Consider the following 13,807-nt stretch of genomic DNA (forward strand, 5'->3'; position numbering starts at 1 on the left):
ACTATGAATTACTGGAATGATGGGAATGATCCCTAAGGCAAGTTGAATGAGTTAAATTTTGAAAATATGAAATGTGAAAGATAATAATGAAATGAAAATCACCTAATGTAAGTCGATGGCATTTTTGGCACGGAAAACAGGGAATTGTGGGAAATTATGAATAATAGGAATTATAAAAATGGACGCGCCCCGAATGGGAATAGGATAAACTGGGAATGAGAAGAAACTTACCGAAAAACGGCATAATAATAATAATAATAATAATAAAAGTCAAGGAATAACATGAAACCTTCACACAATAATAAAGACAAGGAATAACGTCTGAAGGTTTCACCTTCACACAATAAAAATAAAGTCAAGGAATAACGTGTGAAGGTTTCATCTTCACACAATAATCAAGTCAAGGAATAACGTGTGTGAAGGTTTCACCTTCACACAATAATAAAATCAAGGAATAACGTGTGTGAAGGTTTCACCTTCACACAAATACACCGACCTCCATTTGAGACACACAAGCTGTTAATGTTAAGGTGACCTGTGCGGTTCTGGTCACTAACACACACACAAAAATATAAATGATTAATTATGGGCTGGTCCATAATTAAAACAGCATTGATGCATTTTCCGTCAATCACTCAATATAAATATGTATATATATAAAATACTTTTAATTCTTGGGATGCATTGAAACGAATTGATAGCATTTCCATTCATTCTAATGGAAAACTTTGATTTGAGATGCAACACTTAAATACAAAAATAAACTCATGGTACTACTATAAATTCAATTATTTTAATGTGATCATTTAATTACCACAATATTGAAGCTAGTTCGTTTTTTTTCCCTCACTAGATTAGCATTAAGCTGGGCTTTGGTTTTTGGGCATGTGCTCGAACGTTTTTGGCATTTCCATTATTTCAATGAAGGAATATAAAGTGAAAATGCACATGCTAAAATATAAACAAGGTATCGCTATATAATCAGTTATTTTATGGGAAGATAACATCAAGGCTAGTTTTTTTTTCCTCTCAGCGTGTGCAAGCATCAAGCTAGCAAATTTTTCTTGTCTAATATGTAGGTTAGGCTGACTTAAATATGTTTTATGTGTCAATTTAAAGTTATGCTGCAGCCTCGTCTAGCACACATCTGAAAGAACAAAAAAAAAAAAATGCTTAAAATAAAAAAAAAGCCCGAAGCCTGCACACTTGGCCTCTTACTTGGGCTGCTTTGCTTACTACCCAACTAAGCCTTCCTAATTAAACCCACCGGCACTACAAACACTTTAATCTTGCAGTCTACCTGTAGAGAAGCTCCAACGCCACCGTGTCGCCGTAGTCATGAGACAGCAGATTGATTCGCTGGTTGGCCAGACCCAAGTGCGCCACCAGCGCCTCCACCACACTGGCCTGCTCGAAAATGGAGTACCTGTGCGGTCGCTGTCCCCTCGACAACAGGAAAAACAAATTCAGTTTGGATTGATTTTACAGACTCACAAGAGAAGATATTTACTGGCTTGTCGGTGAAGCCGAAACCCAAGAAGTCCAGCGCTATGACTCGGTTGAAGCGTTGGGTGAGAGGCTCCCAGATCTGTGGTGGGGTGGAAAGAAGTGTTAAAACAAAATTAAATAGTCAAATGGTTTGTTGCTGTGTTGCTCAGACCTTGTTCCAGTCGTGGCTGGAGGTGGGAAAGCCATGAAGGAGAAGTATGACGTCAGAGCTGCCCGAGGCGCCACCTGAGTCTGATTATGTATATTACACACACAGTACAAGAAAATGGCTTTTTTTTTTTTTTTTTTTTTAAAACAAACACTGTAGAGGTGTCAATTCATTTAGGCTCTGGGGCCATTTGGTAATCTATTGAGGGTGATTTAACTTGTGCTGAGCATGATTCTTTTTTAGTATTGTAACATTCATTGTTTAGGCTCGAGGACGACTGCAGTGGCCCGAGTTAGTTGTTAGAGCGCTAGCCTGAGTTGCAGCTGACGGCAGCTTGAGACTACGCGATCGTTTATGGTTTCTTCTATTTTGTAAGTCGCAATTGCTATTTTTTTTAAATGTATTGTAACGTTTGTTGTTAAGCATGAGGAAGCCTGTAAATGAGAGCTGAGTCAAAGTATTATAGACAGCAGACTAATGTTTTTTTTAATGCTCCACAGAATCATCTCGCAGGCCGGAAGAAACCACCTCGTGGGCCAGATCTAGCCCATGGGCTGTATGTTTGGCACCACTGATGCGGTTTTGATTGTTTTAGCGAAAGAAAAATGCACGTACAATAAGGAGTTTTTGTTTGCAAAAGACAAACCACGTAATACGGTAAGGACTTTTTTTTTTCTCCGAAAAAGTGACAACGTATTGTGGAAAGTTTTTGTAAAAGAGACTATGTATAAACTAGAAACACCCATGGATTGGATATACATTGAAAATGTTTTCTTTCCAAAAGCATTTCGTCAATTACCTAATGCCGTATAAGGGTGAAAAGATACGATCACCTCTGTAGAAGATCTCGCTTCCTCTGAAGGTGAAACCTTCGCCCACATTGTGCCACTTGAGCAAGGCAGCAGACAGCTGAGGCAGTGGAATGTGCACGTAGACTGCCAGCAACGGGATGCACACCAAGCCGACGTGGAGCCGCCACTCTTTCATGATGTGCGGCTTAGCTCATGTCTGCTTAACCATATTGCACGCCGTGCAAATTTCCAACAGTTTGTTTCACTTCCATTTGTGAGCAAACGAAATGCAACTTTATCACTAGCTTGCACGAGCGAGCTATCTTAAGCCCCGTGCACTTGCTAAAGCTAGCAACGCATTAAAAATAAACACTTGTAAACATATGAATTTTTACCTAACTTGTTTTAATAGCGCAGTTGAAAAAGGTGAAAAGGTTTTCAATACTCACTGAATACATTCGCGTGAAGACCGGACTGTGAACAGCGTACGTAGCTATGGCAGCAAAGATTCTCAATGACAGAAGTCTCACTCATTTGGACAACGTAATGTCACCATTCAATAGTTATTCGCCCCCCAAAAAACTTGAATCTTTACAAAGTCTATACTGTCAAAAAATGAACACTGACTTCTATTTATTTTACACCAAAAACTATTGAGGTGTTTGTACGAGTATGCGTAGGAGAGCGCGTCTAGCTCAATACATGATCTGCCCTGTCCAACGCTTTAAAAAGACACGACGAGAAATGCTATTCTGCCCTTTAGCGGCCGTACTGCGAACTGTTAAATGTACGGTACAGTAATCCCTCATTTATCGCGGGTATTACGTTCCAAAAATAACATGCTCAAAGTGAAATCCGTGATATAGCCACCTTTATTTTTTTACCAATGCAATACTAACTATAGAATAAAAACAAAAATCAAAACCTGTTTTAAAGCCCCTTTTATGTTAAACATTTTAACATAGTAATACAAACTTGGAAACATTGCCACTCACGTATCTCACAGTCCCAGCAATTTCAAGTGTATTGTTATGATATAAGAGGCTTCACTTTAATTCGACGTCGAGCATATCCATTTATAAAATCTTCTTGCTCAGAAAAAGAAAGCTTTCGAACTACTCATAACAATGTGCGGGTTCAGGACAAAGGCATAGGTGGGACCGTGAAATAGATGAGTGACAATGTTTCCAACTTTGTATTACTATATTAAAATGATTATTTTAAACAAATTTGGGGCTATAAAACAGTTTTAAATTTTTGGTTTTATTCTATAGTTTAGTGTTGAATTGTAAAACTAGATTATGTGCAGTTTCTGAAGAAATTACATGTGAAGGTGAAACACCTGAAAGGAGAGGTTTTGAATGATGTGGAACGGAAGGAAGGGCGGGAATCGATTAAAGTAGGAACGGTCGAAATCGGAAGAAGAATGGCAAATAAGGGAAAAAATGAAAATGTGGAATTGTGGGTAATTTTTGAATCATGGGAAGAGAAAAATGGATAGACCAATGGAATGGCGGGAATTATGGGAATAGATTAAAAATTAAAACAGTGGAAATCCAGCAGGAATGTCAAAGATACAAGGTTAAAACTGAAAAAGTGGTATTGTGGGTAATTTCTTGAATTCTGGGAAGAAGCAAGCGGATACCACCATGGAATGGCGGGACTTGGGGGAAATCGATGAGTTGGAACAGTCGGAATCGGATGAAGAATGGCAAAGGGAAAAACTGAAAAAGTGGAATTGTGGGTAATTTTTGTATCATGGGAAGAGGAAAATGGATAGACCAATGGAATGGCAGGTATTGCAGGAATCGATTAAAGTTAAAAACGGTGGAAATCGCAGCAGGAATGGGAAAGAAACAAGGGAAAAACTGAAAAAGTGGAATTGTAATTTTTGAATCATGGGAAGAGGAAAATTGATAGACCAATGGAATGGCAGGAATCGGTTAAAGTTAAAATGGTGGAAACCACAGCAGGAATGGCAAAGATACAAGGGAAAAAATGAAAAAGTGGAATTGTGGGTAATATTTGAATCATGGGAAGAGGAAATGGATAGACCAATGGAATGGCAAGAATCGATTAGTTTAAATGGTGGAATCCACAGCAGGAATGGCAAAGATACAAGGGAAAAACTGAAAAAGTAGAATTGTGAAAATTGTTGAATTATGGGAAGAAAATGGATATCACCATGAAATGGCAGAACTTAAGGGAATCATTTAAAGTTGGAACGGTAGGAATCGGATGAAGCATGGCAAAGATAATTACTGAAAAAGTGGAATTGCGGGTAATTTTTGAATTATGGGAAGAAGAAAATGGACATCACCATAAAATGGCAGAACTTAGGGGATTCGTTTAAAGTTGAAACGGTAGAAATCGGATGAAGAATGGCAAAGATAAGGGAAATACTGAAAAAGTGGAAATGTGGGTAATTTTTGAATCATGGGAAGAGGAAAATTGATAGACCAATGGAATGGCAGGAATCGATTAAAGTTAAAATGGTGGAAACCACCGCAGGAATGGCAAAGATACAAGGGAAAAACTGAAAAAGTGGAATTGAAATTTTTGAATCATGGGAGGAGGAAAATGAAAAGACCAATGGAATGGCAAGAAATCGGTTAAAGTTAAAATGGTGGAAACCACAGCAGGAATGGCAAGGATACAAAGGAAAAACTGAAAAAGTCGAATTATGGGTAATATTTGAATCATGGGAAGAGGAAAATGGATAGACCAATGGAATGGCAAGAATCGGTTAAAGTTAAAATGGTGGAAACCACAGCAGGAATGGCAAAGATACAAGGGAAAAACTGAAAAAGTAGTATTGTAATTTTTGAATCATGGGAAGAGGTAAATGAATAGACCAATGAAATGGCAGGAATCTGTTAAAGTTAAAATAGTGGAAACCACAGCAGGAATGGCAAAGATACAAGGGAAAAACTGAAAAAGTGGATTTGTAATTTTTGAATCATGGGAGGAGGAAAATGAAAAGACCAATGGAATGGCAAGAATCGGTTAAAGTTAAAATGGTGGAAACCACAGCAGGAATGGCAAGGATACAAGGGAAAAACTGAAAAATTGGGATTGTTATTTTTGAATCATGGGAGGAGGAAAATGAAAAGACCAATGGAATGGCAAGAATCTGTTAAATTTAAAATGGTGGAAACCACAGCAGGAATGGCAAAGATACAAGGGAAAAACTGAAACAGTGGAATTGTAATTTTTGAATCATGGGAAGAGGAAAATGGATAGACCAATGGAATGGCAAGAATCTGTTCAAGTTAAAAATGGTGGAAACTAGCAGGAACGGCAAAGATACAAGGGAAAAACTGAAAGTATTGTAATTTTTGAATCATGGGAAGAGGAAAAATAATAGACCAATGGAATGGCAAGAATCGGTTAAAGTTAAAAGTGGAAACCACAGCAGGAATGGCAAAGATACAAAGGGAAAAACTGAAAAAGTTGAATTGTAATTTTTGAATCATGGGAAGAGGAAAATGGATTGACCAATGGAATGGCAAGAATCGGTTAAAGTTAAAATGGTGGAAACCACAGCAGGAATGGCAAAGATATAAGGGGAAAACAAAAAATGGATTTATAGTTTTTGAATCATGGGAGGAGGAAAATGAAAAGACCAATGGAATGGCAAGAATCGGTTAAAGTTAAAATGGTGGAAATCACAGCAGGAATGGCAAAGGTACAAGGGTAAAACTGAAAAAGTGGAATTGTAATTTTTGAATCATGGGAAGAGGAAAATGAAAAGACCAATGGAATGGCAAGAATCGGTTAAAGTTAAAATGGTGGAAACCACAGCAGGAATGGCAAAGATATAAGGGGAAAACTGAAAAAATGGATTTATAGTTTTTGAATCATGGGAGGAGGAAAATGAAAAGACCAATGGAATGGCAAGAATCGGTTAAAGTTAAAATGGTGGAAATCACAGCAGGAATGGCAAAGGTACAAGGGTAAAACTGAAAAAGTGGAATTGTAATTTTTGAATCATGGGAAGAGGAAAATGAAAAGACCAATGGAATGGCAAGAATCGGTTAAAGTTAAAATGGTGGAAACCACAGCAGGAATGGTAAAGATACAAGGGAAAAAATGAAAAGTTGAATCATAGTTTTTGAATCATGGGAAGAGGTAAATGAATAGACCAATGAAATGGCAGGAATCTGTTAAAGTTAATAGTGGAAACCACAGCAGGAATGGCAAAGATACAAGGGAAAAACTGAAAAAGTGGATTTGTAATTTTTGAATCATGGGAGGAGGAAAATGAAAAGACCAATGGAATGGCAAGAATCGGTTAAATTTAAAATGGTGGAAACCACAGCAGGAATGGCAAAGATACAAGGGAAAAACTGAAACAGTGGAATTGTAATTTTTGAATCATGGGAAGAGGAAAATGGATAGACCAATGGAATGGCAAGAATCTGTTCAAGTTAAAAATGGTGGAAACTAGCAGGAACGGCAAAGATACAAGGGAAAAACTGAAAGTGGTATTGTAATTTTTGAATCATGGGAAGAGGAAAATGAATAGACCAATGGAATGGCAAGAATCGGTTAAAGTTAAAAGTGGAAACCACAGCAGGAATGGCAAAGATACAAAGGGAAAAACTGAAAAAGTTGAATTGTAATTTTTGAATCATGGGAAGAGGAAAATGGATTGACCAATGGAATGGCAAGAATCGGTTAAAGTTAAAATGGTGGAAACCACAGCAGGAATGGCAAAGATACAAGGGAAAAACTGAAAAAATGAATTTATAGTTTTTGAATCTAGGAGGAGGAAAATGAAAAGACCAATGGAATGGCAAGAATCGGTTAAAGTTAAAATGGTGGAAATCACAGCAGGAATGGCAAAGGTACAAGGGTAAAACTGAAAAAGTGGAATTGTAATTTTTGAATCATGGGAAGAGGAAAATGAAAAGACCAATGGAATGGCAAGAATCGGTTAAAGTTAAAATGGTGGAAACCACAGCAGGAATGGCAAAGATATAAGGGGAAAACTGAAAAAATGGATTTATAGTTTTTGAATCATGGGAGGAGGAAAATGAAAAGACCAATGGAATGGCAAGAATCGGTTAAAGTTAAAATGGTGGAAATCACAGCAGGAATGGCAAAGGTACAAGGGTAAAACTGAAAAAGTGGAATTGTAATTTTTGAATCATGGGAAGAGGAAAATGAAAAGACCAATGGAATGGCAAGAATCGGTTAAAGTTAAAATGGTGGAAACCACAGCAGGAATGGTAAAGATACAAGGGAAAAAATGAAAAGTTGAATCATAGTTTTTGAATCATGGGAAGAGGTAAATGAATAGACCAATGAAATGGCAGGAATCTGTTAAAGTTAATAGTGGAAACCACAGCAGGAATGGCAAAGATACAAGGGAAAAACTGAAAAAGTGGATTTGTAATTTTTGAATCATGGGAGGAGGAAAATGAAAAGACCAATGGAATGGCAAGAATCGGTTAAATTTAAAATGGTGGAAACCACAGCAGGAATGGCAAAGATACAAGGGAAAAACTGAAACAGTGGAATTGTAATTTTTGAATCATGGGAAGAGGAAAATGGATAGACCAATGGAATGGCAAGAATCTGTTCAAGTTAAAAATGGTGGAAACTAGCAGGAACGGCAAAGATACAAGGGAAAAACTGAAAGTGGTATTGTAATTTTTGAATCATGGGAAGAGGAAAATGAATAGACCAATGGAATGGCAAGAATCGGTTAAAGTTAAAAGTGGAAACCACAGCAGGAATGGCAAAGATACAAAGGGAAAAACTGAAAAAGTTGAATTGTAATTTTTGAATCATGGGAAGAGGAAAATGGATTGACCAATGGAATGGCAAGAATCGGTTAAAGTTAAAATGGTGGAAACCACAGCAGGAATGGCAAAGATACAAGGGAAAAACTGAAAAAATGAATTTATAGTTTTTGAATCTAGGAGGAGGAAAATGAAAAGACCAATGGAATGGCAAGAATCGGTTAAAGTTAAAATGGTGGAAATCACAGCAGGAATGGCAAAGGTACAAGGGTAAAACTGAAAAAGTGGAATTGTAATTTTTGAATCATGGGAAGAGGAAAATGAAAAGACCAATGGAATGGCAAGAATCGGTTAAAGTTAAAATGGTGGAAACCACAGCAGGAATGGCAAAGATATAAGGGGAAAACTGAAAAAATGGATTTATAGTTTTTGAATCATGGGAGGAGGAAAATGAAAAGACCAATGGAATGGCAAGAATCGGTTAAAGTTAAAATGGTGGAAATCACAGCAGGAATGGCAAAGGTACAAGGGTAAAACTGAAAAAGTGGAATTGTAATTTTTGAATCATGGGAAGAGGAAAATGAAAAGACCAATGGAATGGCAAGAATCGGTTAAAGTTAAAATGGTGGAAACCACAGCAGGAATGGTAAAGATACAAGGGAAAAAATGAAAAGTTGAATCATAGTTTTTGAATCATGGGAAGAGGTAAATGAATAGACCAATGAAATGGCAGGAATCTGTTAAAGTTAATAGTGGAAACCACAGCAGGAATGGCAAAGATACAAGGGAAAAACTGAAAAAGTGGATTTGTAATTTTTGAATCATGGGAGGAGGAAAATGAAAAGACCAATGGAATGACAAGAATCGGTTAAATTTAAAATGGTGGAAACCACAGCAGGAATGGCAAAGATACAAGGGAAAAACTGAAACAGTGGAATTGTAATTTTTGAATCATGGGAAGAGGAAAATGGATAGACCAATGGAATGGCAAGAATCTGTTCAAGTTAAAAATGGTGGAAACTAGCAGGAACGGCAAAGATACAAGGGAAAAACTGAAAGTGGTATTGTAATTTTTGAATCATGGGAAGAGGAAAATGAATAGACCAATGGAATGGCAAGAATCGGTTAAAGTTAAAAGTGGAAACCACAGCAGGAATGGCAAAGATACAAAGGGAAAAACTGAAAAAGTTGAATTGTAATTTTTGAATCATGGGAAGAGGAAAATGGATTGACCAATGGAATGGCAAGAATCGGTTAAAGTTAAAATGGTGGAAACCACAGCAGGAATGGCAAAGATACAAGGGAAAAACTGAAAAAATGAATTTATAGTTTTTGAATCTAGGAGGAGGAAAATGAAAAGACCAATGGAATGGCAAGAATCGGTTAAAGTTAAAATGGTGGAAATCACAGCAGGAATGGCAAAGGTACAAGGGTAAAACTGAAAAAGTGGAATTGTAATTTTTGAATCAGGGGAAGAGGAAAATGAATAGACCAATGGAATGGCAAGAATCGGTTAAAGTTAAAAGTGGAAACCACAGCAGGAATGGCAAAGATACAAAGGGAAAAACTGAAAAAGTTGAATTGTAATTTTTGAATCATGGGAAGAGGAAAATGGATTGACCAATGGAATGGCAAGAATCGGTTAAAGTTAAAATGGTGGAAACCACAGCAGGAATGGCAAAGATACAAGGGAAAAACTGAAAAAATGAATTTATAGTTTTTGAATCATGGGAGGAGGAAAATGAAAAGACCAATGGAATGGCAAGAATCGGTTAAAGTTAAAATGGTGGAAACCACAGCAGGAATGGCAAAGATACAAGGGAAAAAATGAAAAGTTGAATCATAGTTTTTGAATCATGGGAAGAGGTAAATGAATAGACCAATGAAATGGCAGGAATCTGTTAAAGTTAATAGTGGAAACCACAGCAGGAATGGCAAAGATACAAGGGAAAAACTGAAACAGTGGAATTGTAATTTTTGAATCATGGGAAGAGGAAAATGGATAGACCAATGGAATGGCAAGAATCTGTTCAAGTTAAAAATGGTGGAAACTAGCAGGATTAGCAAAGATACAAGGGAAAAACTGAAAGTGGTATTGTAATTTTTGAATCATGGGAAGAGGAAAATGAATAGACCAATGGAATGGCAAGAATCGGTTAAAGTTAAAAGTGGAAACCACAGCAGGAATTGCAAAGATACAAAGGGAAAAACTGAAAAAGTTTAATTGTAATTTTTGAATCATGGGAAGAGGAAAATGGATTGACCAATGGAATGGCAAGAATCAGTTAAAGTTAAAATGGTGGAAACCACAGCAGGAATGGCAAAGATACAAGGGAAAAACTGAAAAAGTGGAATTGTGAAAATTGAATTCTGGGAAGAAGAAAATGGATATCACCATGAAATGGCAGAACTTAGGGGAAATCGCTTAAAGTTGGAACGGTAGGAATCATATGAAGCATGGCAAAGGGAAAAAACGAAAGTGAAATTGTGGGTTATTTTTGAATCATGGGAAGAGGAAAATGAATAGACCAATGGAATGGCAGGAATCGGTTAAAGTTAAAATAGTGGAAACCACAGCAGGAATGGCAAAGATACAAGGGAAAAACTGAAAAAGTGGAATTGTAATTTTAAAATCATGGGAAGAGGAAAATGAAGACCAATGGAATGGCAGGAATCGGTTAAAGTTAAAATGGTGGAAACCACAGCAGGAATGTTAAAGATACAAGGGAAAAACTGAAATTGGAATTGTGGGTAATTTTTGAATCATGGGAAGAGGAAAATGGATAGACCAATGGAATGGCAAGAATCGGTTCAAGTTAAAATGGTGGAAACCACAGCAGGAATGGCAAAGATACAAGGGAAAAACTGAAAAAGTGGAATTGTAATTTTTGAATCATGGGAAGAGGAAAATGGATAGACCAATGGAATAGCAGGAACCGAATAAAGGTAAAATGGTGGAAACCACAGCAGGAATGGCAAAGATACAAGGGAAAAAACTGAAAAAGTGGAATTGTGAAATTTTAATTCTGGGAAGAAAATGGATATCACCAAGAAATGGCAGAACTTAAAGGAATCATTTAAAGTTGGAACGGTAGGAATCGGATGAAGCATGGCAAAGATAAGGGAAAAACTGAAAAAGTGGAGTTGTGTGTAATTTTTGAATCATGGGAAGAAGAAAATGGATAGACCAATGGAATGGCAGGAATCGATTAAAGTTAAAATGGTGGAAACCACAGCAGGAATGGCAAAGATACAAGGGAAAAAATGAAAGTGGAATTGTAATTTTTGAATCATGGGAAGAGGCAAATAGATAGACCAATGGAATGGCAGGAATCGGTTAAAGTTAAAATGGTGGAAACCACAGCAGGAATGGCAAAGATACAAGGGAAAAAATGAAAAAGTGGAATTGTAATTTTTGAATCATGGGAAGAGGAAAATAGATAGACCAATGGAATGGCAGGAATCGATTAAAGTTAAAATGGTGGAAACCACAGCAGGAATGGCAAAGATACATGGGAAAAACTGAAAAAGTGAAATTTTATAATCATGGGAGAAGGAAAATGAAAAGACCAATGGAATGGCAAGAATCGGTTAAAGTTAAAATGGTGGAAACCACAGCAGGAATGGCAAGGATACAAGGGAAAAACTGAAAGTCGAATTGTGGGTAATATTTGAATCATGGGAAGAGGAAAATGGATAGACCAATGGAATGGCAAGAATCGGTTAAAGTTAAAATGGTGGAAACCACAGCAGGAATGGCAAAGATTCAAGGGAAAAAATGAAAAGTGGAATCGTAATTTTTGAATCATGGGAAGAGGTAAATGAATAGACCAATGAAATGGCTGGAATCGGTTAAAGTTAAAATAGTGGAAACCATAGCAGGAATGGCAAAGATACAAGGGAAAAACTGAAAAAATGGATTTGTCATTTTTGAATCATGGGAGGAGGAAAATGAAAAGACCAATGGAATGGCAAGAATCGGTTAAAGTTAAAATGGTGGAAACCACAGGAGGAATGGCAAAGATACAAGGGAAAAACTGAAAAAGTGGAATTGTGGGTAATTTTTGAATCATGGGAAGAGGAAAATGGATAGACCAATGGAATGCAAAGATACAAGGGAAAAACTGAAAAAGTGGGATTGTGAAAATTGTTGAATTCTGGGAAGAAGAAAATGGATATCACCATGAAATGGCAGAACTTAGGGGAACCGCTTATAGTTGGAACGGTAGGAATCGGATGAAGCATGGCAAAGGGAAAAACTGAAAGTGAAATTGTGGGTAATTTTTTAATTCTGGGAAGAAGAAAATGGACATCACCATGAAATGGCAGAACTTAGGGGAATTGTTTAAAGTTGGAACGGTAGAAATCGGATGAAGAATGGCAAAGATAAGGGAAAACTGAAAGGAGGGCGGCAATTCAAGAGCGAGGGGGAATCACGCCCATTGCTCTTATGCACAAAGTGTAGGATGACCGGGAGGGAAAAATATTTTTGCAAGGAGTTTGTACTTTGACCTAACCCCTAACCCGAAGCAAAACCTTTGTGGCAAATAAAAAAAAGGTGTCAATTGCGTCAGAATACTTAGTCAAACACACGCGTAGTAGAAACAATGAGATCTGTTTGTCACAGCTTACCTCGCAATAACATTGGAGACTGATTAATGTTGGATTTACTTAACTAACTCCGCTTTGTCGGGGAAGCTCTTGAGTCTAAAACGAGTTGCAACTCAATACGAGTTGTGCACATCAATATGAAAGCATATAGCCCTCCCAAGTGCACCTCTCATCAAAAACGGTCAATTTAATTTCAAACTGTCACGTCGTGGCGCAGGAGGGAAAGGGACTCCAAAAACGCAGGACGGAGACGGTGTGCTCAAACAAAAATGCACTTTTAATCATAAAACAAGGCAGGAAAAGCAGAAGACAAAAACTAGACAAAGTAGCAAAATAAATGAGGAACGGAATAACTCACGAGACAAACTCGGACGACGGGGAAGCACAGCGGGACAGGGAACACGAATCGACGATAGTTACAATAATTCGACAAAAGCTACAGGGACGGTGCTTTAAATACACGAAGACTAATTACTGAAAACACACTACAGCTGGACGGGGACAGGAGGCAGGGGAAACGGATAGGCTAACGCCAGAGGAGCAGGGGCACACGGACAACAGGTGGACGAGATCAAACTAATGAGACTGAGAAAAAGGCAGACGCTGTTACGGGTGGTATTATAGTACCATCCAGTGGATGTTTGATATAACTGCATGTTATGTCAGTCGAGCAACCTCCCGACATGCATTGCGTGGGCGCCGTTGTTGATTCACTGTACGCTGAGCCGAACAGTAAACTCATGCTCGAACAAGCTATAAGTGTGGTGCTTTATTAATACAACACACACTCACAAACAGACGCAGGGAAAAACAACACGAACCAATAATTGACGAAATGAACCAGGAAGTACTTAAACTAAATCCAAAAAGCCCAGACAGAACGTGACACAAACGGAAGCAGAGGCTAGTCAAAAGTGGCAAAATAACATCATGCCATGACACGTTTTTGGACGAATTGCCATTAAAAAGATCTTATTTCAAAACCTTCATATCACATA

At 37.6% G+C, this 13,807-nt stretch overlaps 1 protein-coding gene across 1 annotated transcript; it reads right to left on the bottom strand.

Moving 5' to 3' along the window:
• Window positions 1–496: 496 nt before the first annotated feature.
• Window positions 497–2,644, bottom strand: LOC148405203 (mesoderm-specific transcript homolog protein-like; the record flags this gene model as incomplete). Its single annotated transcript, XM_088407050.1, has 5 exons — window positions 2,491–2,644; window positions 1,661–1,740; window positions 1,511–1,588; window positions 1,301–1,437; window positions 497–552 (listed from the first exon to the last, which is right to left on the bottom strand). Coding segments are annotated over exons 1-5 (505 nt in total), but the record flags the coding sequence as incomplete, so codon positions are not given.
• Window positions 2,645–13,807: the final 11,163 nt, after the last annotated feature.

Source organism: Hippichthys cyanospilos, chromosome 22 (assembly GCF_059441005.1).
Source record: "Hippichthys cyanospilos isolate Australia breed blue-spotted pipefish chromosome 22, RoL_Hcya_1.0, whole genome shotgun sequence".
Classification (NCBI taxonomy): Eukaryota; Metazoa; Chordata; class Actinopteri; order Syngnathiformes; family Syngnathidae; genus Hippichthys; species Hippichthys cyanospilos.